Source organism: Hippocampus bargibanti, linkage group LG08, assembly GCF_051943395.1.
Source record: "Hippocampus bargibanti isolate YZ-2025 linkage group LG08, ASM5194339v1, whole genome shotgun sequence".
NCBI lineage: Eukaryota > Metazoa > Chordata > Actinopteri > Syngnathiformes > Syngnathidae > Hippocampus > Hippocampus bargibanti.
This window is the reverse complement of record NC_142741.1, coordinates 12,550,224-12,577,994: the sequence shown is the minus strand read 5'-3', so window position 1 is coordinate 12,577,994 and position 27,771 is coordinate 12,550,224. Positions and strand designations below refer to the sequence as shown.

At 45.1% G+C, this 27,771-nt stretch overlaps 1 protein-coding gene across 7 annotated transcripts; it reads right to left on the bottom strand.

The window, feature by feature from the left end:
* Positions 1-1,439: 1,439 nt before the first annotated feature.
* On the bottom strand, positions 1,440-27,603 carry crfb2 (cytokine receptor family member b2). 7 transcript variants are annotated; one of them, XM_089003337.1, is made up of 9 exons: positions 26,548-27,603; positions 26,103-26,281; positions 24,324-24,476; positions 23,819-23,948; positions 16,879-17,054; positions 11,200-11,348; positions 9,777-9,936; positions 9,344-9,459; positions 1,441-6,353 (listed from the first exon to the last, which is right to left on the bottom strand). In XM_089003337.1, exons 3-9 carry the CDS (start codon positions 24,346-24,348, stop codon positions 5,643-5,645), a joined length of 1,467 nt encoding a protein of 488 aa, XP_088859463.1. In that variant the 5' UTR covers positions 24,349-24,476; positions 26,103-26,281; positions 26,548-27,603; the 3' UTR covers positions 1,441-5,642. The 7 variants fall into 7 exon arrangements, with proteins under 7 accessions (XP_088859461.1, XP_088859466.1, XP_088859463.1 ...); XM_089003338.1 differs by having other exon boundaries at positions 26,103-26,199; XM_089003335.1 differs by lacking the exons at positions 26,103-26,281; positions 26,548-27,603 and adding an exon at positions 24,691-25,176 and having other exon boundaries at positions 1,440-6,353.
* Positions 27,604-27,771: the final 168 nt, after the last annotated feature.

Sequence of the window (27,771 nt, the reverse complement as noted above, 5' to 3'; positions counted from 1 at the left end):
TCGCAGCAAGACGGAATATATGTGTGTGAATGAGAGGGATCCAAGTGCAAGAGTGATGCTACAGGGGGAAGAGATAAAAAAGGTGGAGGATTTTAAGTACTTGGGGTCAACTGTCCAGAGCAATGGAGAGTGTGGAAAAGAGGTGAAGAAGCGTGTCCAGGCAGGCTGGAGAAAAATGTCAGGTGTGATGTGCGATAGAAGGGTTTCAGCTAGGATGAAAGGAAAAGTGTATAAAACAGTGGTGAGACCAGCCATGATGTTTGGACTGGAGACAGTGCCACTGAAGAAAAGACAGGAAGCAGAGCTGGACACGAGGACGTCAAGAGGGGTGAGGCCTAGAGACTATTGTAAAGAACTCCGTCTTCAGTTTTACCTCAGAAGAGACTTTATTTGAATTTAAGTAGCAGAAGAGACTTTATTTTGATAAGTATTGGAAGAGACACTATTCAAACCTTTGTTGCTTGTGAATTCCCCCTGGAACCCTTGATTGATTGCAGTTTGATTCTTATAGAATCAACGTTGATGTGTGTATTGTCATCTTGTTTTTATACCAAATAAATACACTATTATGAAAAACTGACATGTTCATGCTTATTATCGCAAACAGTGGTGTATCTGCTCACTTGTTATGTGCAAAATTGTTTTTTTATCCATCTCTCCATTTTCAGACCCACTTTATCCTCAATAGGTCATGGGGGTGCTGGATCCCATCCCAGCTGTCTTCGGGCAGTAGGCAGGGGGCACCCTAAACCAGGTGCCAGCCAATCGCAGGGTACACAGGGACAAACAACCATCCGCACACCTCGGGACAATTTGCAGTTAGATCAGCCTGCCATGCATGTTTTTGGAATGTGAGAGAAAGTCGGAGTATCCGATGGTATCCCACACAGGCCAGTAGAGAACATGGAAACTTCACATCGGACAGTCGTAGCCGGCTGAACCCACGACTCCTGCACTGTGATGTCGATGTGCTAGAGAACAACTGGTACACCAGACCGCCCCAAATAGCTTTTTGAATTATTTATAATACAGTAAAGTCTCGTTATATCGATATTCAAGGGAGTCCGAAAAAATATCGATATAACCGGGACTATCGATATATCCGATCCTGCGCCGAACTGCATTAAACAAAAGCCGCCAAAAGAGGGCAGCCAAGCGCCATATAAGAAACGGAGCTGGCCATTAGCTCCCTTTTTTTTGGGTGAGAGATGTTCCCCCAATGTTGCCTCAAAATGGCACATATAATTCTTTAATGATTGTACACATGTATGCTTTAATCTTCAGAACTATAGTGTATTTGAAACATATTCATAACTGGATTTGTAACAAGAAAGCATATTATCCGAATCTGAAGCCATTGTTTGGATTCACAAGCAATGCAAGACGTCTTGGCATGAAGTCATTTTTATTTACATTTGAATAATAAGTGACATCGGCTGTCCTTTAATACACAGTATGGAATTTTAATAATTTTCAAAATCATCGCGCTTCAGCAGACAAAACAAGAAACATTGTTGCAAAAAACGATTGCATTCATATACAGTACAGTGGGCATGTACATAACACAACAGGGAAACTGCAACGCTTACATCTTACTGTATTATGTATACAATTTAAAAAAGTCATCAATCTTCTGCTTCCCATTTTTACCTTTTAACACAAACACTTCAATCTCGTCTGCTACACACGAGCTAGCGTCTGAAAATGAAAATGGCTCTGCTACACGGGTGCTGGGCACGTAACCAAGTCACCTGACCAAGTCGACCAATGGCGCGACTGATGGCGTGACACGTAACCAAGACACGTGACCAAGTTGACCAATGGCGCGACCGATGGCGTGTCACATGACAAAGTCACACGGCCAAGTCGACCAATAGCGCGACCGATGGCGGCTCATGTGACCATGTCGACCAATGGCGCGACCGATGGCGGCTCACGTAACAAGACACGTGACCAAGTTGACCAATGGCGCGACGGATATATCGATATAAACAACAAAAATGGCCGGCGGGGGATGAAAAGGAGCACCGTAATAACCGGATTATCGTAATAACCGGGTATCGTACTAAACGGTACTAATTATACATAAAAAGACTAGAAATGTGCAAGGGAAATGAAAATAGTATCGTAATAAGCGGTACTATCGATATAACCGATATCGATATAACGAGACTTTACTGTACTTTAATTAATTTCCATCCATTCTTGATTAACTGATCAGCACGATAGTTGTGGATGTGCTGGGGACTACCCCAGCTGTTTCAATTCATGTACCGTAATTTCCGGACTATAGGCCGCGACTTTTGTCACAAGCTTTCAACCCTGTGGTGTATGCAACGATGCAGCCAATGTATGCATTTTTCTAACGGCCGCCACGGGGTGCTCGAGTACTAAAGGAGACACGGCAAATATATGTGCCGAGGAAGACGCAACTTGATGTAACTCCGGTAACTACGGGTGTGAATCGTGCATTTAAAGTGGCCCTCCGGTTGAATGGTTGCTTAATTGTTTACTAAAACTGGCCATATGCGAACAGCAACCTTTGCACAAGTCTGCTAACGTATTTCGTCTGTGTCTCAGTGACTTGGTATGTCTCACTCACATTTTTTACCAGCCCTGTTCGGGCTGTGTTACTACCGTAATGCATGTTATATTGCTGCCGCGAAACATGCATTGTTTTGTAAATTATTAAAACGTTGAAACATTTTTCTTTATATACGTTCGGTTTATAGACAGGTGCGGTTTATCTAGGTACAAAATGGATCGTCCTTTAAACATATACTTGGTGAGATGTATAATCCGGTGCGCTTTTTAGTCCGGAAATTACGGTAATTGTTGGTCAATTTGGTTATTTTAACCTGAATAGCTGATATCAAACTGATTCACAATAAACACAGCACTGCCCAACAGACAAATTAATTTCCTGAGGAATTTCCCCGAATTTCCCAATATTCAACATTTTGTCAACAAGAGTTGGTGTGGGAGACAATGTAGGTTGCATGTCGAAATTCCGGCCTGGGGGCTTAATGCGGCCCGTGGAAAATTTCCGACCGGCTACGCAGCCTATATCATAAAATCAATAACGCCTGTCCCGCATGTAGAATTAATACATTGGGCAGTTGCGCTATTACCTGTGTGTACTAAGGGCTGCCCTCTAGAGGCTCACATAGGAACAACAAACTACTATACGAGACCCCCAATTTTCTACAATGGCAGTGACGTGCAGTCAGGGGAGGCAGGTGAGGCTGTGCCTCACCTGTCATCATGGCAATATCAAATGAAAAAATAAATTATATAATAATAATAATTAACAATTATATTTATTTAGTGAACTTCTTTTCCGTTTAACTTCACCGTTTTTTGATTTTTTTTTTTTTCAAAATCGCTGCATTTTCACATTTACCGTTCAAATACTAAGTAGAGACGAGCGGTGAGGCAGCAGCCGGATGAGCCTCACCATGGATTGCGCAATCACTCTGCTAACTGTGCTGGTTTGCTCTGCAGTGAGACCACATTGCTCTCCCTCTGCATGTCGCTGTTAAAGTGTTCAAACACTTTTAGTATGTGAACTAAATTTCTACAGTTTAGCTGGTGTATATAATGTATCTTCTTTTCCTTTCTGCTTTTCCCCTCAGGGGTCGCCACAGCGAATCAATGTCCTCCATCTATCCCGGTTTTGTGCATCCTCTTCTCTCACACCAGCTACCTTCATGTCCTCTGACCATATCCATAAACCTCCTCTTTGGTCTTCCTCTCGGTCTCCTGCCTGGCAATTCAAGGCTCAGCATCCTTCTCCCGTTATATTCACTCTCCTCTGGACATGTCCAAACCATCTCAGTCTGGCCTCTCTGACTTTCTCTCCAAAGCCTCTAATATGAGTTGTCCCTCTGTCTCCACTCCACACATCATGGCTGGTCTCACTCTTGCACTTGGATCCCTCTCATTCACACACATATATTCCGTCTTGCTGCGACTGATCTTCATTCCTCTCCTTTCCAGGGCATATCTCCACATCTCTAGTTTCTCCGCCACCTGTTCCCTGTTCTCGCTACAGATCACAATGTCATCTGCAAACATCATGGTCCAAGGAAATTCTTGTCTAACATCGTCTGTCAGCCTGTCCATCACCATAGCAAACAAGAAGGGGCTCAGAGCTGACCCCTGGTGGAGTCCCACCTCCACCTTGAATTCCTCAGTCACACCGACAGCACACCTCACAACTGTCTTACAGTCATGATACATGTCTTGCACAGCTCTGACATACTTTTCCGTCACTCCAGACTTCCTCATGCAATGCCACAGCTCTTCTCTGGGCACCCTGTCATACGCTTTCTCCAGATCTACAAAGACACAATGCAATTCCTTCTGACCTTCTCTGTACTTCTCTATCAGCATTCTTAAAGCATATAATGTCGAGTCACTTTACATTATAAACACTGTACTACGGTGTTTAATTTATTTTATATTCTTCAAAACTGTGTGCATAGGTGAGGCACACAGTTCTCCTGCCTCATGACAGTGGGCGCTGGTGATTAGATTTTTCTTGTGCCTCCTTGGCTGCAGAATAATAGAATTAGTGAGAGCAAGCTACAGTAAACAGTTAGCAAGTTAAGTGCAACCATCCAGTCATTTTTTTTCGTGTTGCTTGGCCTCATTTTAAGAATGGAGGATTACATATCTAAATTGAAAGAAATAGAGAGGCTTTTAAAACTGTTGCATCAATAACTAAAAGTTATTGATGCCTTTCTTCAGAAGGAGCGGCACATGGACTTCATTTATAAGTAAAGGTAACACGATAAACACGTTTTTTGAATTCTTTTTTCTATGCTAGTTTATATAAAGAATGTTGACATGACATTTTAAACAAAACACGTTAACTGTTGCCAATCAAATGGTGAATAAGCTACTCTGTTCATGTTTGTAAATCTGACTGTGATGACGTCAGTGCCTCACCAGCCATGAACCTCACCGCACGTGAGACAACAAACGGTGACAACAAAAGAACAATTCTGTTCAACTGTTACAAAATGATTTGTGTTTTAAAAAGAAGTGAACATTCAATTTTCAATATGAATTCAATGTTGAGAAACATGTTCCAAATGAATCAAAACACGTGGTTATGATCGCTGAGAATGTGACACACAGAAATGTATTTAAATTGTAATATGTAAAGTACATCTGCCAAGGTTGCCCCCCCACCCCCTATAATTTTAGCACACCAAACCTGGCCCCTTTGCTAAGTGTTTGGACACCCCTAATGTAGTAGGATAAAATAATTGGACAACATTGTTCATTTACAAAACAAAGTCATGACTAATAACCCCGTATACGTTGATCATTCATGGTTTCATTTTGCGGTGTGCGGGCATGGCGCCACAGTTTGTGTGTGTAAATATATACACGTATATGTACATTCATATATACATCTATACGCACACATTATATATATATATATATATATATATATATATATACACGCACACACATACAAACTGGCGCTGTATCAGTTTTTATGGAAATAATGTGCATAAAAACCGGATAAATCAGTGTTATGGGCATAATGCTTTAGCGGTTCAGTTTCTGTCAGAAAAATAAAGATGGTCTGTCACATTTAGCAGCTTTGTACAAGCCAGTGCAGTGTCCTATAAGGTAGAAAACGAGCGCCTCATGTACAAAGACTGTTCACCTCGCTGTTCCTCTTCTTCATCATTGTTGCAGCAAGTTCCTATAACATCCTCGGTGTCCCAGGTTTCTGGCGACATCACGGAGACGCTCTCATGGTCATGGAAATTAACCGGTTCCACAGTCCGTTGGTCCAACGTGTTTTTCTGGTCTTCCCCCAGATACCTTCCCCAAATTAACGAGTGGAGGTAAACATCTTGATTGTCCCTTCTTTCAACCTCCCAGTTTTTGACTTCAATTGGATGTAACCTCTCAGCCGTCAAAGTAGTTTGGTTTGAAGTGGGAGTGCGGTATGAGTTTGAGAAATTATCAGAAAGCGAGACTATGCTTGTGGATGAATGTTGGGACGCAGAATCCCAAATCGACGCTTGAGAAAGAGGCCTTAAAACAGCTGCAGATGAAAACACAGAATTTGGATTTCTATTGTTTTTTGGAGGTGACGCAGGCTGAGACGTGATAGGAGACAACAGAGATGAGGAGTACATTAAGTCCAAGGCCAAACGCATTTGGTAACCACTTCCGTTTCCAGGGGAGCTACTGGCATCCCAAAGATCTGATGATTGACAGTCCTCTTCAAATGGAGAGTGTGGTGTTGGCATTATTAGGAGGGAAGAATGGGATGCATTATGGGGCACAAAAACCCAGACCTCTTTCGTGTGAGGCACAGATGTCTAACACACACATGCACATTCACACGCGCGCGCGCGTGCACACACACACACACACACACACACACACACACACACACACACACACACACACACACACACACACACACACACACACACACACACACACACACAAATAAAAAAATAAAGATGAGGAAATTAGGAAAATAGATACCGTATTTTCTGGTGTATTAGGCGCACCCCCAATGAATGGTGCATTTTAAAATTGTTTCCATATATGAGGCACACAGGACTATAAGGCGCACCATCAATGAATGAAAAGAGCTTTCCAAATATAATATGTAACTATATATAAAAAAAATCCAAATATAAGGCACATCACGCTATAAATCACCAAAGTAGAGGCTGGGGTTATGCACGACCTCTTCTACAGGGGGAAATTGAGTCGTGGCTGCTGACAGTATTTACGAGAGTGCAGGGTCAGCTTTTGATGAAAATGACGGCTTTTCAGTGTGCCGTATACACCGGTAAATACGGTAATCATAAAATAAGACCACAAACTTTGTGACATTAGCAAATATCCAACCATATTTTATAACATTCAGGAGATTAACTCATTCACTGCCAGACGATGAGCAAATGTGTTCCCTCCAGTTCCAAGGTTTTTGTCATTTTCACTGAAGTTGCAGGACCCACAAAATATTGAGTTTTAGGACTATATAGCATAAGAAACCTTAAACTCCCATCTTTCATCAGAGAAAAAACATATTTTGTGCTTACTTGGTTCTTGTCTAGAGTTATCTGCATTGAAAGTGGGAGAGGTTTTATAAAAGGCAAATGCTGCACCCTCATGGGAGGCAAAAACATTGCCAGAGGTCTGACCTAAGCTTCAAAAGCACCCCCTAATAAAAAAAAAAAAAAAAAAAAAAAAAAAATTCGGGAATGGCGCTCCACGTCATGCTTTTAAATTTTCAAATTAATTCGGGCATGGCAGTGAATGAGTTAATGGCTGCTGGATTCCTGAAAAAAAAATAATCTGGAAGACTGACTGTGAAACTCCAAAGTCAGGAAAATTTGAAATTCATGTGAAATGAACGCAAGGATAGTATACGATGTCAATCTGTTGTTTTTAAGCAACATTTTCTATTGAATACTATTACATACCAAAATGTTGACAGTTTATTTATAAATCTTATAACGTTTAGTGTCATTTTAATCATTTTATATTTAGTATTATTGATCTTTATTACTGTGTCGGCATAGACGCTTTCTGCTGACCCAAATACGCACGGCTTCTCACGCATGCGAGCTGTCCACAAATCGCTCTCCCTGCTAACGGAGAAGCCAGAAGAGGCCACCTGTCTCAAAGAGGCGGCAGCGCCGACCGTGAGCTCGACGCGGCGTTTGCGTCGCGGCCATCCCACCCGCTCAGCATCGGCGTCGGTGGACACCCCTCCCTCCCCCCGATTGCTGTGCGAGTGAGCTGGGGGCAGGGCCACGCCTCCCCGCTTTCACCACTTCCTTCTTCAGGACAGCGGGTACGAAAACAGGACGCTGTCAACTTGTATTTGTACTTTGTATTACCCTGGACGTTCTATATCTTCGTCCAAGCCTCTTGCCCCCCGCATCCCGTAATCTTTTCGGGATTGCTCCGTTTCTGCACCACCGTGTGCGAGTTGCTTCTCGCCATTGTCTGGTTTCCCATTCCACTTCCACTCGTCGTTTCTGGTATTCTTTATATTTGATCATTCCCCTGGTCCTCTTTTTGGGACCAGCGCTATGTGTTGTAGCTAAATAAATCATCCTGCATGGACCTCTGTCTCTGTTGCGTTGCTGGCTGTAACGATGGTAGCCGTAAAATAATTTTAAAAAAAGGTCTGGCGGTCGTGGTCGTAAGTACGGGCGGTCGTAACTCGCGCCGGTCGTAAATCAGATGTTACCTGCAGTGTGCATCTAATAAAATATGATTCAATACATATCTCACTACATGCATGGGGTGCCATACGATTCAAAGGCGGTTTGATTTGAACCCTTTTCATACACTCGATAGCATGATAACATGATAAGATTGTCACTTTACATCTTTGGAATGAACAGAGCCTGCAGACAAGTCCAGCTGTCTCCAGTACATGCAAAGTTCGACACTAACATGGAACTTTGACACTCGGACGTCATGGAACCCTTTGCTCTATTCACTATGTGTGCAGATAAACAACAATAAGTTTTTCGAAGAGGGAGCTATAATGCCCGACCTCAAATCTTGCTGTTCGCTGACATGACTGTTAGACATGTGACTGTGTGCAGTGGGAACTGATTCATCAGTTTACTGTATAAATCCATGGCAGGGTAACGAGGAGTTTCTGCAATTTGGAGATTGCGATGAGGTACTTCTTCAAGCTTGTCCACGTTTTTTTTCACTTTAGGTTAACAACAAAGCTAAAATAAAAGTGTCTGTAATTTCACTATGTCCCCATCTCTTCGATGTGACTACGTCAATAGACGTCACAGCGGTACTGTACCCAAAGATTTTAAACGAGGATGGATCTCTGCTAGATCCTCTTCAGTTTGCCTACCGAGCAAACAGGTCTGTGGAGGATGCAGTCAACATCGCACCCTGCCCACCACCTTTTCCAGCTACTCCCCTCAGGCAGGCGCGACCGATCCATGCGCACCAAATCCAGCAGACATTTAAACAGCTTCTTCCCCCAACTCTTTGAACTCTTTCAACAGTAGCCAAAATGGAACTGTATAGTGCCACTTAGCAGTTTTTTTGACGACGATACTAGTGCAGCGTGTTCTACCGGAAACAATTTCCTTGTGTGTTCTACATACTTGGCAATAAAGATGATTCTGATTCTGATTTGCACCACGAAACAGCATTCCATTGTTCAACATTTACAGCATAAAGTTGTGTGAAAAGTTCTTCCTTAATCAACCCCAATCTCAATTCTTTTATTTGGTATTCAGCCTTTTGAGTTGAGGAGTTACGGCATGTTTTGTGTGGTTCGCATCTCACCTTCCCGCTAACTTACCAGAACGGGTGGCACAGGAATGTTTCTTGGACAGAGGAATCTGGTATAGACGATAAGCATCAACAAGACGATGGTGGGAATGGAAAGAACACACAACACAGTTGAGGTTCCAGAGTCTAGAAAGAGCATCAACAAAGAGGATGACACAAAAGCCCTTCCGTTTTTTTGAAACTCAAACATGCGCTTCTCTCCGACACCTTTTTTATCGTTTGCTCAAAAGCATATCACAAGTAGCACAATCACAGTGGAGATCATCAGAACCTTGTCAAATGCAACAGCAAGCAGACAGTTGACAACATTTTTCAACATAGTGGATTTTCTTTGCATCAGACATGGAGGCACACTATCCCCCATCACTCCATCTTATTGCAGCAGCTAACAGTTGACAAGAATTGAAAGAGACTTTTGCCAAATAAAAAGGAGATCCATTTACCTAATGTATAAATCACTGGGGTAACGGCGCAATATAGCTGGCTGTAGTTGGACTCCCTTGGGAAGAGTCTGTCATAGAATTGAACAGAGACGCAATAGCGCCTGCCGGGAGCGAGGTTCTTCAAAACAGTTCGATTCAGAGATTTGGTTTCCTGGAAAAACTGCACCATCAGAATAGACCACACACAAGCGTTAGTTAAAATTAGTACAAAGAAAATAAAAATTTTACATACACCACCGTCAACATATACAAAAATGTTGAGAAAACGTGAACAGCACGTTTTCTCAACATTTCTAGTACAGTGCTACCTCCGCTGACGAACGCTTCAGCTCACAAACCTTTTGCCTCACAAACATTAAATTTGCGAGCATATAGTCTCGGCTGACAAACTAGTTTGCGGCGGACGAACCAAGCCACACAGTGCCACAGTGGCTGGCGGTCTACTTTTCGGCAGATGAACACCAAACCAAACGGTCGAACAGCGCCACAGTGGCTGGCGGACTAGTTTTTGTCACCCCCTTTCTTTGAGTGCGGAGAAGGTTTGTTATCGAGTGTAGTACTTTTGCTATTATGGAACCGAAAAAGATCCCACCACAGGCTAGTGTTAAGCCGAAGAGGACACAAAAGAAAATTACGGTCGAGCAGAAGAAGGACATAATCAAAAAACATAAACGAGGTGTGCGTTTGTGTGACTTAGCGTCCCAGTACCAGTATGTTAAGTCGACCATTGCTACCATCCTTAAGACCAAGGAAGGAAGCTATCAAGGGAGCATGTGTGGCTAAGGGTGTTTCTGTGTTGTCTAAGCAACGGTCTCAGGCAATAGAAGAGATTGTCTATTTGAGTTACTTTCAGGTTATTTGAGTTACTTTCGGGTTGAGTGAACGCTGGCGCATGTGGCTGCCGCTGCTCACCCACAGTAAAACATATCCCGTGATTGTAAAGTGACCATGTGAGTTTTGAAAGACACTCATAAATAAAATGTATTATTATTATTATTATTATTATTATTATAGAAGAGGTTGAAAAACTTCTGTTGATGTGGATTAATGAAAAGCAGCTAGTAGGGGAAAGTGTGCGTGAGGGTATTATCGCCGAGAAAGCAGGGCCACTTCACTCGGATATTATAAAGCGGCAACTACATCAACGACCATCACAAAGGTAAATAAAACTTTATTATACAGTACAGTTTATTTATTTAATTACAATACAATAGCACATTTATTATACATAAAAAAGTATATTTTGTATAGTTTTAAGGCTTATTTAGTAGAAAATTGTGTTTTGCGAACACATTATTCTCATTTTAATGGTTTCTTTTGGGAAATAAATGTTAGGAAGATGAACTTTTCGCCTTACACACACTTTCTGGGAAGCAATTAAATTTGTGAGCTGATGTATCACTGTATTTGTCCTCCACATTACCAGAGCTCCTCTTGGATCACTGCTCTCGATCCTGAATTGGTAACTGAGTGAATTGTAGAACTCCCACAGATGCTGGATTGGAGACAGAAGGTCCAAACACAGATTTTTTCCACAAGGAGTCACAGTCACCATTGGCAGGTCCAGGTGAGCTGAAACACACAAGTTAAAGTGAAAGTTAACCCCGATTAACCCTCTCAGAGACAGTGGTTCCTTAAAGGACAACCGACGGCTCCGGAGTTGTGTCCATAATTTGTAAAACCACTTCAAATGACTTCTACTGAGCGTATTTGTTGTGTCGAAGGAACGAGAGGAAACCACTTGTCTGTGTAAGGTATTCATTTCAACTAACATCATCTTAACTTGTTGCCGTCAACAACCCTGTTTTACGACACTGCCGCGGCGTCATGTAGCAGTGTGGCATATACATTTCCCCCCCTCCCTGAAGGAACCAGAAAAACTCTTCTAACTCGGGAAACCAGGTAGATTTCTGGTTTCCCCGCTTAGCCTTGTGTGTTATTCTGCCACACAATAGGCTAAGCACCGGCTGGGATCAGAACATTAGAAGTCTGTGATGGCTGATTCACCACGCTCTTCAAGGCGTCCCACCGGTGTTGTGACAGGAAGGTCAACGTCGTTTGAGAGGTCTGGATCTGCGACAGGGGTCGGTTATGCCACTCTCCTTAGGCGTCTGGCATGCCAACGCGACCCGTCAGCCAGACGGAAGGTGGCCGGTCCAAGTTGGGCGGTAATCTGGACTGGTGCTGTCCAGAATGAATCCAATTTGTGGGAGCGGTTGAGGGGGCAAATGCGGACCCAGTCTGACACGGTTAGTGTGGGTTGCTTTGCCCGGTGCTTCTCGTCAAATTGCCGCTTCATGCACTGCTGCTCGTTGGCCACTCTGCTGGCTGAAGAAGACTTTGACATTGGTAAGGCTTAGCAGGAGGACGGAGGCGGTCGAGGGGAAGCTGCAGTTCATGTCCCAGCATCAGAAAAGCTGGAGAGGCGCCCGTTGTGGCATGAGGTGTTGATCTGTAGTGTAACAGAGTGTTCTGTAGTGCGGAAGAGAATGGAAGGCCGTCTGCCAGGTGTGCTCTGAGTCCATTCTTCAGAGTTTGGTTGAACCTTTCTACACCCCCGTTGGCCTGGGGGTGATAAAAGGATGTCCTGACATACTTTATTCCCCTCGCCTCGGTGAAGGCTGCGAAGTCTGCTGAGATGAACTGAGGCCCATTATCTGTGGTGATAGTGTCAGGCACACCCCATTGTGCGAAAAGAGAAGACAGGACGTCGTTGGTTGTGACTGACCCGGCCAGCAAGACCTCAGGCCACTTCGAGCGGAGGTCGTACCAGGAGGAATTGCTGGTGTTGAGGCATGGCATGGAGCTCACTGCAAATGTCGACCTGGATTTGATTCCATGGGCGGGTCAGCAATGCAAAGGCCTGCAACGGGCAAGCGGAGAGTTGGACAGTCTTGCCGCTTGTGAGGCATGCTGAACAGTCCTTGACCATAGTTTCTACGTCGCTGTCTACACGTGGCCACCAGAGTAGGCCGCTGCAGCGTTGCTTGACCCTCACGATACCCAGATGTCCCTCGTGAACCATGGTCAGGATGCGGGGCCTCAAGGTGAGTGGAACCACAGTACAAAGCCCCCGAGCCACGCAGACATTGTTCCAACATGAAAGCTCACCCGTGACCCGGTGGGTGGGTGCAAGTTCCTCAGGGACCTTCGTGGGCCAGCCCTCTCGAATGAAAGTCCGGAGCTTGGTCAGTGTTGGGTCTTCCGAGGATGCTGCGTGCAGTTCTTGCAGTGACACAGTAGATTGGAGTGGTGTGTGGAGCATGAGGATCAAACTGCATTCAAAGGAATCCTGTTGCGTGTCCGGTGTAGGACTGGGGGTGGCACGGGAAAGTAAATCCGCCACCACATTGTCTCTTCCTGGTGTGAACTGGTTGGAGAAATTGTTAGCAATCTCTCAGTCCACCTATAGAACCGCAGGGGTTTATGCCCTGGCCCGGTTGTTGCCAACAAGGCTGTGAGAGTCTTGTGGTAAGTGCGGAGTGTAAAGTGACGGCCATACAGGTACATGTGCCACCTCTCACATGCCCACACACAAGCTAGGGCCTCAGTTGAAATGAGCGACCTCGACGCGAAGGCTATCGGGCACTCTGTCCCATGATGGACCTGGGACAGCATAGCCACAACCGAAGTGTTGGATGCGTCAAAAGTCACAAATGTTGGGCTGTCTAGGTCAAAATGGGCGAGTACTGGTGGGGAGGTGAGCTGTGTCTTGAGTCGGCGAACAGCTGCTGAGCATGCTGGTGTACATGACCAAAGGGTGTTCTGATTTAGGAGGGCCCGAAGTGCTTTGTGAACACAGTTGACCTATGAAACTTGGCAGCTAACTCCTCAGCAGTGGGCAGAGGGTATTTGTCGAGGATCACTGCCTTGTTAACCATTCTGAGGTTAACGCAGGGCCGCAGACCGCCCGTCTTTTTTTCTCGCCGCCACCAGGTTTAAAATCCAAGGGGATGCGTCAATCCGCTCGATGATCCCAGCGTCAAGGAGTTTCTGTAACTCGGCCGCAAGGTTGTCACGCAGCGCGACGGGCAAACGGCAAAAGGGCTGGATCACAGTGTCCACGGTAGGGTCAAGAAGTGGTTGATGGTCGAAGGCAGTTAGACACCCCAAACCCATAAAGCGCGATGGCCAACGATGTTGCCAGGACATAGTCACTGTCAGAATCGTGGCGCCCACATTATCAGTGATGGAAAACCGAAGTGCGCAAAACAAGTCAAAGCCCAAGGGGTTGGCGCCGTGACGGGACACTTGGAAAGTGATAGCAGGGAGAGTCCTTGAGCCATAGCGCACTGTGAAGGTGGCAGTGCTCACCATGCCAATCCTGGTGTGGCCATAGCCAAACAAGTCTTCGGCGTTGGCCTTGATCGGGAGACGAAGAAATAGGCGCCGAACGGTAGACACATTTAACAGCGACCTGGAGGCTGCAGTATCAAGCAGGAGTGGCAAGCTCACTCTGTCCAGCTCCACTGTGCACCACTTAAATGGCTTGGCGCAGGAGCCCAGGGAGTGGACGGTGGTCCGGCTCAATCGGCCTGGGGAGCGGGACGATATGTTTGTCGACGTGGGGGCGGAGGGGCACATCCAGGAGAAGTGGTTCATCTTACCACAGCGTTGGAATCGTCCAGTGGCCTTGCAAGCTGGCGCGTGTGTGGGGTGCGAGGCAGACCCACAGCTGGCACAAGGCGTGCGTGTGTCGGCCCCTTGACGTCTGGCCACATTTATCTCGGCATCGTCGTATGTAGAGGTGGAGTCATAGGTGGAGGTGGCGTCTGGGAGTGGAGCGGTTGGAGCAACAATCTGTGCCAACGCGGAAGAGTGTGAAGGTGTGGGTGGGTTCACGAGCCGAGCCGTTAATTGTGCTGCACTCAATTGGAACGCCATCTCCACAGCCTTCGATAGTGGGAGGTCGTCAGGCGACAATAACAGTTTCTCCCACAGCTTGGGATCAATTGTGTGCTCCGCTAGTTGATCCCTAATCATTTTCTCCTCCAAGCGGCCGAATTTACAGAGGGCCCCAAAACACCTCAAGTTGGCAACGTAGTGGTGCATTGGCTCGGCCGTGCGTTGCCGTCTTTGACGAAAGGCAATCCGGCGGACTATCACGCTCTGAGGGGGACGAAATGTCGGTCCAATAAGGTGACACAATCCCCGTATGTCTGTGCGGATCCGAGAGAGCGAAAAATGCGCTGCCCCTCACTACCTAAGCTGTGTATTAGCATAGCCGTTAGGGGTGCGTCGCTTGCCTCGTTTAGTCCGATCGCCGTCAGGTACGTCGTAAACGAGTCATACCAACAGGACCACGGGACTGGTGGCTCACCGGGGAGCGCGAGAAACTATGGAAGCTGCGTGGAAGTCCGTCTTCGTCGCCAATGTTGTGTCGGAGGAACGAGAGGAAACAAATTGTCTGTGTAAGGTATTTCTTTCAAATAACATCATCTTAACTTGTTGCCGTCAACAACCCTGTTTTACGACACTGCCGCAACGTCATGTGGCAGTGTGGCTTATACTACAGTATTTTACAAAGATTCAACCGCATATAGCTATATTTTACGTATTAAGACTGGCGTTGAATATTCAGGAAGTCTTGTTTTTGAGTTGGTGACGATACCTACCGTGACGTACGTACCGTGATGTCACGGTAGGTATTGTCACTGACCGAGAAAGCGACACACAATGCCTTTTGGGTACTTTGTTTGGTCTTAAAACTTTGTGTTGATCCATGTTGATGGCGAAATTAGAATGAAAACACATAAATAACGCGATGGTGAATCGTTGTGTGTTGCACCAAGATTACTATTTGATACTCGCTGACACAAATTCCCAGCAAACAAATCAGCCCATTTCCAACGGAGCTTTGGTGCCATCTTGTGCATTTTCTGGAACGCTACATTGGTGTCATTGACGGCTCGAATTGATATGGGAGGACTCCTTTAATCAATTGCAAACATTTATGCTTTCCTCTTCAGAAGAATTTCAATCATATTCATAATTGGGTGCGTAACAAGAAAGCATCTTCTCCGAATCTGAACTCCATGAGCCCATTGTTTTGTTTCTTGAGCAAGGCAAGACGACCTGGCGTGACGTCACGAACTGGGGGCGGGACTTTCTGAAAATCCCCAGTTTCGAGCTGATTTGTGGCAGTTTTTGGACACTTTAAGTAATTTTTATTGGTGTTTTACATTTGACTAAAAATATCAGCCAAATACCAGCCAATATAAGTTTTGGGAATTTTAGATGCTATAAAACGTTTTTCTGATGTGACTTATGAAACAAAAAAATGGTGTCAGTAAGGATGCAACATGGCATGTAAGGATGCAACAACACAATGACTTTCATTATGAACATTGTTGAAGGAAAAATGATTTGCTCCTTTCCTAATTTTTGTCACACTCAAATGTTTCAGATCTTCATGCCACTTCTAAAATTTCGCAAAGAAAGTAAGAATGCATTTCTACATTATTTTATTAATTGAGGGGGAAAAATCCAATCCTACCAAAGTTATTAAAAAGGTGATTCCTTGCCCCTTCTAAAAACATGACTTAACTTTGACTAACGACAATATGAGGAAAGCGCGGTTCAATTGCTGGCCACAACCTATCCTGATGATTAGCAGACTTGTTGAATAAAAAAAAAAAAAAAAAAAAAATAATAATCCCAAAGTGGCTACTAGATTGAAAAAAGAAACACTACTCCACAATCAATTTAGGAACAAATGATCGCAATTTGTTGGACCCTTTTTACCACCAGTTTATCGATATTAGGGCCGCGGGGGATGCTGGAGCCGATCCCTGCTGTCTTCAGGCACTTGATGGGGGACACCCTGAACTGGTTGCCAGCCAAATGCAAGGCACACAGAAACAAACAACCCACTGCGCTCACCGAGGGTCAATTTGGAGTGTTCAATTAGCCTGCCATGCATGTTTTTGGAATGAGGGAGGATACCTGAAGAAAACCCACACAGGCCCTTGAGAACATGCCAACCACACACAGGAAGACCGGAGCTGGAATTTAACCTGCATGTCGACTTCACCGGGAAGTCGACGTGTTAACTGGTCACCCAAGATAAGGGAAATGCAAAATTAAATCAAGTGTCACTAACTGTCTTTGATGGGCTGGAATCCAGGGTGGGTCGCTGCTCGAGAGGCCTGAGCTTGCCACTTGGCTGTAACCTGGGTTATGTAGATCTGCCTTGAATCGCAGAAGGCCTCTGTCATGTTGCAAACCAATGGGTACTGGACATGCTGACAGCCACTCACTGGAACCCAGGCAGTTCCCCTTCATGATGTAAAAACAGGAATGCATCTTGAGCAACGTGATACATGAATATGCAACAATGCACACAAAAAGGTACCCCAAAATAGAGCATGATTCTCATGAACAGGACCCCATAATAATTAAACTCCTGCATTTGGGGAAAGATCGTCTCCTCTATCCAGAAAGGGCACTCCAACCTTTTCTGATTGAGGGCCATTGTTTCAAATTTAAAAGTGCTGATTCGCATCCCAACCGCTTCACACTTGGCTGCAGAATGCTTCAGTGAGAGTTGGAGAGCTCTGCTTTAAGGAGCCAACAAGAATCAGAAAACTTTTATTTGTCCCACAATGGGGAAATTTGCAGTCCACAGCGGAAATTTGAACGGGGATGGCATGGGGGGGGGGGTGAAAGGATAGAAAAACAAGATATTCTAAGCAATAGTAAAATAAAAATGTCAGCAGACTGACTGTAACAACAATAATAATAATACTAACACCAGTGTTTGAAATTACATCTGCCCGGATGCCCGAGGCGTGTAACTTTTACGCCGGGCATACAACTTCCAGAACCTCTCTGCCCGAATGGCCGACAACTTTTTCCAGGGGAAAAAAAACTACTTTTGTTTTTTTCACATTGGATTGGATTGGATTTGCCTTTATTAGTCTCGCAGTGGAGAAATTTACATTTCACAGCAGCAAAGTTATGAAAGAAATGAAAGTAGAAAAGCAAAACACAGGAGCTGCTGGAAAGGCAGCCACTCTCGCGGCGCCGTCTTGAAGTCAAAAGAACAAAAAAAAAAAAACTAAATAACAAATAACATGACAACACAAAGACACAGAGAGACATTCATTCTTAAGCACTTTCTGTATCCTCTTTGTTACATAAAGCAGTTCCAGATGAAAGAGGAGAGGATCAAAGCATCTCTTCACCAGTGGATCAGGGACATCATGGTGGAACGTGCACGTCGACTCCAAGCTAAATGTTGAAAGCAAACACGCAGCTGTAGCATCCACTGACGAAAAGAAAAAACGTTTGCTTCTGATTTCGAAATTTCCGATTTCCAATTTGAAATTTCGAAATTTCGGTTGGTTTGTCAATTTTTAATTTCGGTTCGTTTGGCAAATGACAAGTCGGCAGCCAATCAGAAGCTTGCATCGAATAACTTTGCGCCCGGACTTTCCCGAGCGTTATCAGGTCATGCATTTGCATGTCATTTTCAAAAGTAGACGCACAGAGAACACAAGAAAAATGATAGTGGTTAGGAATCAATCAGCCCCAGAAGAGAGACTCAAAAGAAGCTAACAAAATTTAGGACGCTACAAAACGTTAAACGTACATTGAGAGCATCGTGGAAAGACGAGTTTACGTGGCTTGCAGCAGACGACGCAACACAAATATTGCACTGTGCAACCTGCCGTGAAGTGTATGGACAAATGACAACTGGAGCTAAATCATCAGCAAAGGATATTTACGACAAATTAAGCAAGGGAGCGATTTGTGGTAGCTACATCAAGGGAGGATTTGTGGTAGGTACATCAATTACTTAATTTTAAAGTGTTGTTCAGAATCAGAATCAGAATCAGAATACCTTTATTCGTCCCGCAATGGGGAAATTTGCAGTCCACAGCAGCAATTGAAGAGGGATGGGGTTGGGGTGGGAGTGAAAGGATAGAAAACAAGATATTCTAAGCATAACAAAATAAAAATGTCAACTGTATACTGTGCAAATGTAGATGTGCAAAAACCGTTCTATAAACAAGACTGTACATAGTGCAGAATCAAGAAATGCATTTAGATATATTGCAACAACCCATATTTACAAGTGTCCAGTTTTTTTTTTGATTTTTTTTTCACATGTGATCATTGGGAATTGTGAAGCCTGACAGCAGTCGGTAGGAACGAGCGGCGGTACCTCTCCTTCTTGCAGCACGGGTGTAATAGTCTCTGGCTAAAGGAGCTACCCAGAGCTGTCAGGATGGGCAGGAGGGGGTGGGAGGGGCTGTCCGTCATAGCTTTTAGTTTAGCTAGCGTCCGTCTGTTGCCCACCTCCTCTAGAGAGTCCAGCGAGCAGCCCACGACAGAACTGGCCCGCTTGACAAAGCGCTCCAGTCTTTTTCTGTCCCGGGTGGTGATGCTGCCTGACCAGCAGACAATGCCATAGTGGATGGCTGATGCCACCACAGAGTCATAGAAGGTCTTTAGGAGTGACCCCTGAACTCCAAAAGACCTCAGTTTCCTGAGGAGGAAGAGGCGACTCTGTCCCTTTTTGATTAGGGCATCCGTGTTTGTTGTCCAGTCCAGTTTATTGTTGAGAGTAACACCCAGGTACTTGTAGGAGGTCACCCTCTCAATGTCCGAACCCTGGATGTTCAATGGTGCAGGTGACGATTGTTTCCTGCAGAAGTCCACCACCAGCTCCTTGGTTTTGCCGGTGTTGATCTGGAGGTGATTCTGCTGGCACCAGTCCACAAAGTCCTTTGTCAGTCCCCTGTACTCCCTATCGTCTCCCTCTGTAATGAGGCCGACAATAGCTGAATCGTCAGAGAACTTCTGAAGGTGGCAGGTTGGGGTGTTGTAATTGAAGTCCGAGGTGTAGGGGGTGAAGAGGAATGGAGCCAGGACTGTTCCCTGCGGCGCTCCGGTGCTGCAGAGAAGCCTGCCCGACTCACAGTTCTTTACTCTCACGTACTGTGGCCTGTTTGTGAGGTAATCTGTAATCCAGTATGTGAGGTGATGGTCGACTCCGGCATGCCGCAGCTTGTCCCCCAGTAGACTTGGCTGGATGGTGTTGAAGGCACTGGAGAAATCGAAGAATGTGATCCTCACCGTGCTCCCAGCATTCTCCAGGTGCAGCAACGCCGTATGGAGGAGGTAGATGATGGCATCCTCCACACCGATGCTGGGCTGGTAGGCAAACTGTAGCGGGTCCAGCGATGAGCTTGCCAGCGGTCGCAGGTGGGCGAGGACGAGTCTCTCCAGCGTCTTCATCAGGTGAGACGTCAGCGCCACCGGTCTGTAGCTGTTGAGCTCTTTGGGGTTGGCAATCTTGGGCACTGGGACCAGGCATGACGTTTTCCACAGCTGTGGAACTCTGCCCAGCTTCAGGCTCAGGTTGAACAAGTGCTGGACAATGACACACAGCTGGTCGGAGCAGGTCTTGAGGAGTCGGGAACTGATATCATCCGGACCTGCTGCCTTCCTCACCTGCATCCTCCTCAGTTGGTTCCTCACCTGCACAGTTGTGACAGACAGGCAGGAACCAGGAGGCAGAGTGGCGGCTGAGGGTGTGGCAACGGTTGGGAGGGCAGATGTTGGTTGTGGAAAGCTGGTTGTGAGAGGGGGCAGGGAGGGTAAGGCCACAGTGAGAGTTGGTGCAGGTGCAGCTACAGGTGAAGTTGACGGTGGGCCGGGGGCGGCTGGCGTCTTGTCAAACCGATTGAAAAAGCGGTTGAGTTCATCTGCCCAGTCCTTGTCTTTTTCGTTCAATGTCACTGGGCTTTTGTGGCCTGAGATGTTTTTCAGGCCCTTCCAGACACCAGCGACATTGCTGACTTGCAGCTGCTCCTCCATTTTCATCCTGTAGGCCTTCTTCCCCTCTCTGATCTTCCTCCTCAGTTGGATCTGCACGGCCTTCAGTTCCTCTCTGTTGCCCGACACAAAAGCCCTTTTCTTCTCCTTCAGGAGGACTTTTATGTCGGGATTAATCCATGGTTTGTTGTTGGCAAAACACCGCACAGTCCTGGTGGGTACGGTGTTTTGTTCACAAAAGTTAATGTAGTCTGTGATGGTGTTGGTGAGTGAGTCAATGTCCTCCCCATGAATCTCAGTAAAGAGCTCCCACCTGGTTTAATCAAAACAGTCCCGCAGAGCTTCTTCAGCTTCTGTGGACCATCTTTTGATCGTGCGGGTCACAGCAGGTTGCCTCTGCACAAGGGGTTTGTACACAGGCTGGAGATAAACCATATTGTGGTCTGCTCTTCCGAGAGGGGGGAGGGTTTGTATGCATCCTTGGCGTTTGAATAAAATAGGTCCAATATGTTATTGTCTCTGGTGGCACAAGTTACATACTGTGTGAATGTTGGGAGGGAGAATTTCAGGGAAATGTGATTGAAGTCCCCTGAGATGATAAACAATGCGTTGGGGGACTGGGTTTGCAGCTTGTTTACAACAGATATGAGGGCATCGGAGGCAGCGCCGCCATTTGCCGTAGGGGGAATGTACGTCGTCACGGCTATGACGTGTGAGAATTCCCGTGGCAGGTAATGCGGCCGGAGGCTAACGGCTAGCAGCTCGATGTCCCGAGTGCAATTTTTTTCCTTCACCGTGATGTGCCCAGGATTGCACCATTTGTCATTCACAAATACAGCAATCCCCCCTCCTTTCTGCTTACCGCTGCCTTCATTTCTGTCCGCTCGTACGAGTTGGAAGCCCTCCAACTCTGCGTGGGGGTCCGGAGTGATTGCCGAAAGCCATGTCTCCGTGACGAGTAGCAAGCTGGCTTCCCGGTACTCCCTCTGGTGCCGCGTTAGCGCCGCCAGCTCGTCCATTTTATTCGGGAGCGATCTCACGTTCCCCATGATGACGGACGGGAGAACGTGTCGGTATTTCCTCGTTCTTTTGCGGCGATCCTTCCCGGCCCGACATCCTCGTTTCCTCCTCTTCAGTTCATCGGGGATGTCTGGTGCGGCGGCCGCTAGTCCGCTATTATCCCGCCACGCTAGTAGCTGGTCTCGACTGTAAACAATGGGATTCCGCGTGCGCGTGGATTCCCCGTTCACAGGAGCGATGAAAAAGTAAAAAATAACGGCGATGAGCAAAAGAAAAGATGCCCATCTCCTCTCCGTAGGTTTATGGAACGAGATTAGGCAAAGCAAAAACGGAAAAGTAAAGAAGTGAAAAAGTAGACAAGAAAGGGAAAGAGCTGCTGTGGAGGCAGCCACACAGGGGGGCGCCATCTTGAATAGAAATAGATTCTGTTATATATTGTGATTATAAATCCTTAATATTTTGCAACAATTGTTTTTTTTTTTGCGATTAGTCATCTTATTGTGTTTCAAGTTGTGAAAAATCGGGTAGGCAACTTTATGGCCGGGCAGGCAACTTTTCAGAGTTGTCTGCCCTGGTGTCCGCTAACTTTTTGTCATGAGTTTCAGACACTGACTAACACCAACGCCGCCGCCGCTAACGATAATAATAATAATAATAATAATAATAATAATAATAATAATACAGAGTTACCTCGGTTCTCGAACGCCTCACTGTTCGAACAAAATATTCGAGATATTCTTGCTTCGGCGTTCGAACATCAATCGGTGTTCGAACGCCAATACGACGCGTGAGTGCGCACGCGAGGGTGCGGAGCTGAGCGGCGCACGGGTGTATCGCTCTGTTTGTGACCAACTGTTGTCGCTAGCAGATGTGCTGCGTTTTGCTCTAGCGTTTAATATAGGTGTACGAAGAGTTTTCGCCCCTAATCTTGCCTCCAAAGAAAGTAAGTGCTGCTTAAAGTGACAAAAGAAAAGTATTGCGTACAACTATTGCATTTAAGAAAGAAATAATCGCAAAATATGAAGGAGGTGTGCGAGTGTCTGATCTGGCGAGGGAATACAGCATGGCGAAATCTACGATCAGTACGATATTAAAGAATAAGGAGGCTGTGAAATCTAGTGATGTTGTGTCATTGGATAGATATTTGAAGAGAAAAGAACATCCTGTAGCCGAGTCATCCGTAGCTGTCACGTTCCGAGCGAGAGTGACGGCAGCTGACTCGTCGGAACGTAGTGGAATGTTTGGGATGCCAAAGCAGGCGGCAGAAATGTACTACCCAAGCAGGATGTTTATTCACAAATCAAAGAAAACACAGCGAGTAAGAAGGCAGGGGGTGATCCGACCCGCTTACTACGCCAAAAAGCAAATGGCACACGAGGGTGCAAAATTACACAATCCCGGAAGATGACATAAATTTACGGGACGCAGGGAAAATACCTTGGACCGGATACACTCGCGCATCAAAGGAAGAGTCCAGGTAAAGTGGCGAGTTGAGTCAATCATCCGGCATTGGCGAGGTGATCACGAACCGTATAAATGCCCCGTGTCCGTGGTTAGAGAACGGCCGGGAGAGGCAGTCCCCCCCCCCCGCTGTCAACTCGCAAGTGACAGGAGCAAAGAGGTGGTTTCGGTGTTTGAAAAAAAAAAAAAAAAAAAATGCTTTTCGAACAGGGTCCTGGAACGAATTATGGTCGAGAACCGAGGTTCATTTCTAAGAAAGCGCCTTTCAAAACTCTCAAGGACACTTTACAGTGACAGGATTTTTGTTTTGTGCGGGTGAGCAGCGGCAGCCATTCGCACCAGCGTTCACTCTACCCGGAAGTAACAAAGCAGCAAAGTTATGAAAGGAAGAGGAAGGAAAAGAAAGGAAACAGAAAAAAACTAAATAACAATACAACATCATCTGCAAAAATCAGAGATGTAAAATAATGTCTCCTCAATGCCTCAGCTGTGCTTAGAAAGTCTACCAAATATGAGCAGAATCGGCAACAAAGGGCAGCCTTGGCGCAGTATAACTATGACTGGAAACAATTTTTAATATGGTATGGTAAACCTATATGATGGCAAAAGTTTTGGCTCCACAACTCACGATTCCAAACGTTTTGAAAGACTGGTTACCGTAGTACTTAAAGGTGCCACACTATTCACAAACATTGTCTCCCTTGGAATAAAGCTTGGATCTATGTCACTGAGCTATATGAATACAGTACATAAAAATCAACAATGAAGAAACTCACACATCTGTATTGATACTGATTTGGTAGTAAATATCCGCAGGTGAGCCTGGTCCAGGTGCCCATTTTAGCATATGAATGAAATTAATGGAGATGATTTCCACGTTGCATGGTTGAGGAATTTCAGCCAAAGCTGAAAAACAAACACAAACGGTTTTGTCATCTATTGCATGCGTGTTCCTTATCTCTTTTCAAGTGAAATGCTGATGACTGCACAGCTAATTGTTTAAACTCTGCTTTGTCAATAAGATAATGATAATGTAGAATTAAATACAGATCGATTGTGAATTGTGGACATCCAGTGACAGCTGATTCAGAAGTTTCAGATTTCTTCGTTATATGGGTATTTTGAATTGTAATTAATTTTAACCCCTTTGTGGGCAATTATGTCATCTCCACACTGTTGCATCTCTCGACTGTATTGTATCGGGGGGATGTTAAAGTTTGTGTCAGACAAGAACGAACATGTTTGAAAAGTGACACTCAACAATGCGCACTAAAGACACACCTGAGAGAACACGCGGAAGTGACATCAGCGTCCAAAAGACAAATATAATTTCAGCACATCCGGGTCGCCTTTCTGGTTCTTGGTGTTCCCCTTTCAAGACTCTTTCACTTTCAGAGCGAGTCTGTCCGGACAATTTCTTGAGTGCGAATGTACCTGGTTGAGGTAAACCACATTATGTCATGTACATTAACAGGCTTACTTTATACTGCTTTGGATGAAAGGAACCCATTCCACAGCTCAACAGGAAACTGACACAACGACAAAAAATAACTTATTACTGTTAACATATTTAGAGTTTAGAAACAACCTAACAGGAAATCATTAAATAAGCTTTTGTTAAGACAAATAAAATCGATATGGCGGGTACCTTCAGTGGAAACGATCAACATACTAGATAATTAAATAAATAAATAAATAAATAAATACTGCGGTCAAGCCAGCCTCCACTCGCAAAATCGAAGTGAGCCGCCACTTCGATTGACCACACTGTGCATTACGGTCGTCAGAGGCGAGCGAGCATGCAAGCGAGCGGCGCGCACCACCTTCAAAATAAAAGCGCGACAACGAGTGCATTCCCGGCAGTGGTTTGGATGTAAATAAACAAAAAATATGGAAAACGGTTTCTTGGCTGTCGGGTAAGGATCACATTAACCTAAGAAGAATGATAACTCTCAGAAATGTACCAAAACACGTTCTCGAGTGGAGACAGACAAACTAATAAAATAATAATAATAATAATAATAATAATAATAAAATTAACACCATCATGGTTGAGTGCATGCTGACGTTATTTTTCATTTAATTTTTAAAAAGTTCTAAAGGGGAAAATCTTTGATATCCCTGAACTAAATCAACACCGGGGGAAACTAGAGCACACCAGGTATCACACCAGACCACTCTGATACAGATCTGATGTTTTATTCTGGAGAGCTGTATCAGAGTGGTCTGGTTGAATAGCTGGTGCGCTCTGGTTTCCCCCAGTGTTAATTTGGTCCGGGGGATATTGTATATTTTCCGATTCAGAAGTTTTTAAACATTGACGAACAATATCAACATGTTCACATGCATTGGAGTCAGGAAAGATGTCGATGCCACTTTGCTGATGCCTTCTATTCCAAACTAAAACATCAGATCTGGGTCAACGTGGTCTGGTTGGAATCCTGGGCTGCTCTAGTTTTCCCCAGTGTTAATTTGGTCCAAGGATGTCAAATATTTTGCAATTTAGAAGTTTTTAAACATTGACGAACAATATCAATATGTTTTCACCCCTCAGAGGGTCATTAATTCAAAATAAAACATCAGAGTAGTCTGGTTGAATAGCTGGGGTGCTTTCGCTTCCCCCAGTGTTGATTTGGTCCGGGGATATCGAATATTTTCCGATTTAGAAGGTTTTTTTAAATTGACGAACAATATCAATATGTTTTCAATTTTCAGAGGCCCATTATTCAGCACTTCAGCCGCACTCTGACACTGTAATGAACCCAGGACCTGGAATTTGACATTAACAATAAACTGAAGCAATAAGAGTGTCAATTATTATTGTTTTTTTCCATTAATGTATGTAACATTGGTGCAGACACATGTTATTGTCCCGTATTTCCAAAGAATTGTTCTTCCCCGAACTTATCTTGTGTCTCAAGATCATCATCATAGTACCAAATCACATAGACTCTGTTGATGCCAAGTGTTAGGTTTAACACTTTGGGTGTATTTATTATGTTGATCAGTCAGGGCGTAGTAAAAAAGAGTTTGTCAGTTGTCAAGATTTCTAAAGGTTACCCTATATGTGTGACGGGTGTCACAACAGTGACTGTCTTCGTCTCCACGATGCTGCCGTCTTAATGAAGACGAGACGCGTGAATGTGTCTTTTTATTTCTGCAACACAGTATGGCAGAAGGGATGGGTGAAGTCGCATGGGTTTCGTCTTGTGATTAACCTGAATCTCCTCGAGATTGTTCTCAAATGCAAAACATTGTAGATAACAAAACAGAATTAACGTGTGATTGTATAGTGGTTATTTACAGAAAAAATGAATGCAACACAAGTTCACTGTTATTTACAAGATGTCCCTGAACGCATCATAGGCGGAGACTCGGCAGAACACACGGTGCGCTTGTAATGACTGGCGCACAGTTCAACCCGCCACGGACACTCACGGGCAAATGAAACACGACACAAGAAACTAAATATTGTTCAATAAAAACGAAATGAAACAATTATTACCTGCAACACAGTATGGCAGAAGGGATGGGTGAAGTCGCATGGGTTTCGTCTTGTGATTAAGTGCGCAATAGAAAAGCACTATGAAGCACATGTGCTCCAAAGTTCCACTCAACAAAACGTGAAGTAAATAACGACACAAAAAGTAATCTGGACTCGAAATGAATAAGGGAACTAATTAGATAACACTAGACAGTACAAAAGGGGAAACAAAATAAGATATTGTCATGAAAATGCGCGTTAATCGAGACCAACAGAAAATTGCGACTCACCCGGAATCCCCTCGAGATTGTTCTGGAAACTATGGGCGGGACATGGTGCCAAACTGTGCGCCGTTGCGTCACTTCCTTCATAATTTAATAATCTAAGTGCACAACTCCGTTACATACACCCCCCTTAAATTATGCAGAAGTGAGGCAACATACACACGGAAGACAACAGAAAGACCAACAGGCACAATAGACAAGGTTATCGGGCAAGGATGTACAAAAATGCTGTCTAATTATGTCAGTCATCTGACCAACTACGTCAGGTGACTGGAGTAAGGGATCTGTCGCCGGTGTGTCAGGGTCTGTGCGCTCGTTGGAGATGCACTGCACTGGGTCTGGGAAGGAACTCTGTCCCCACTAACATAAGTGGCCTCAGCTCGCCCCTGCCCCTTCCCCTCTGTACAAACTACATCACCCTGCATAGCACTACATAACTGTGACAGACTGGAGAAAGGTATCTGTTGCTGGTGTATCAGTGGTCTGTGCGCTCGTCGTAGATGCACTGCACTGGGTCTGGGAAGGAACTCTGTCCCCACTAACATAAGTGGCCTCAGCTTGAACCTGCCCATTCCCCTCTGTACAACCTACACCACTCTGGATTGCACTACACAACTGTAACACGGTTGGGAAGCCTCAACCTCTACCAACACACTCATTCAAAGGTGTGCTACTTGTTACTTGTAAGGAGCTCATTCTTAGACTTAAGACACAAAAACACGTACATGAAAAAAACCACACTAATTGCAAAACAGCAGGTAGACAATTAACACTCTACATGTATTTCCAAAACGGGGGTCGACACACCGTCCACCGAGTGATGGGACTGCACAGCGTCTTCATTGTGCAGCATCGTGGTCCCGGTCCGAAGTGGAGAGTCACTTGTGATCCGGGTCACGGCACCAATGTGACGGGTGTCACAACAGTGACTGTCTTCGTCTCCACGATGCTGCCGTCTTAA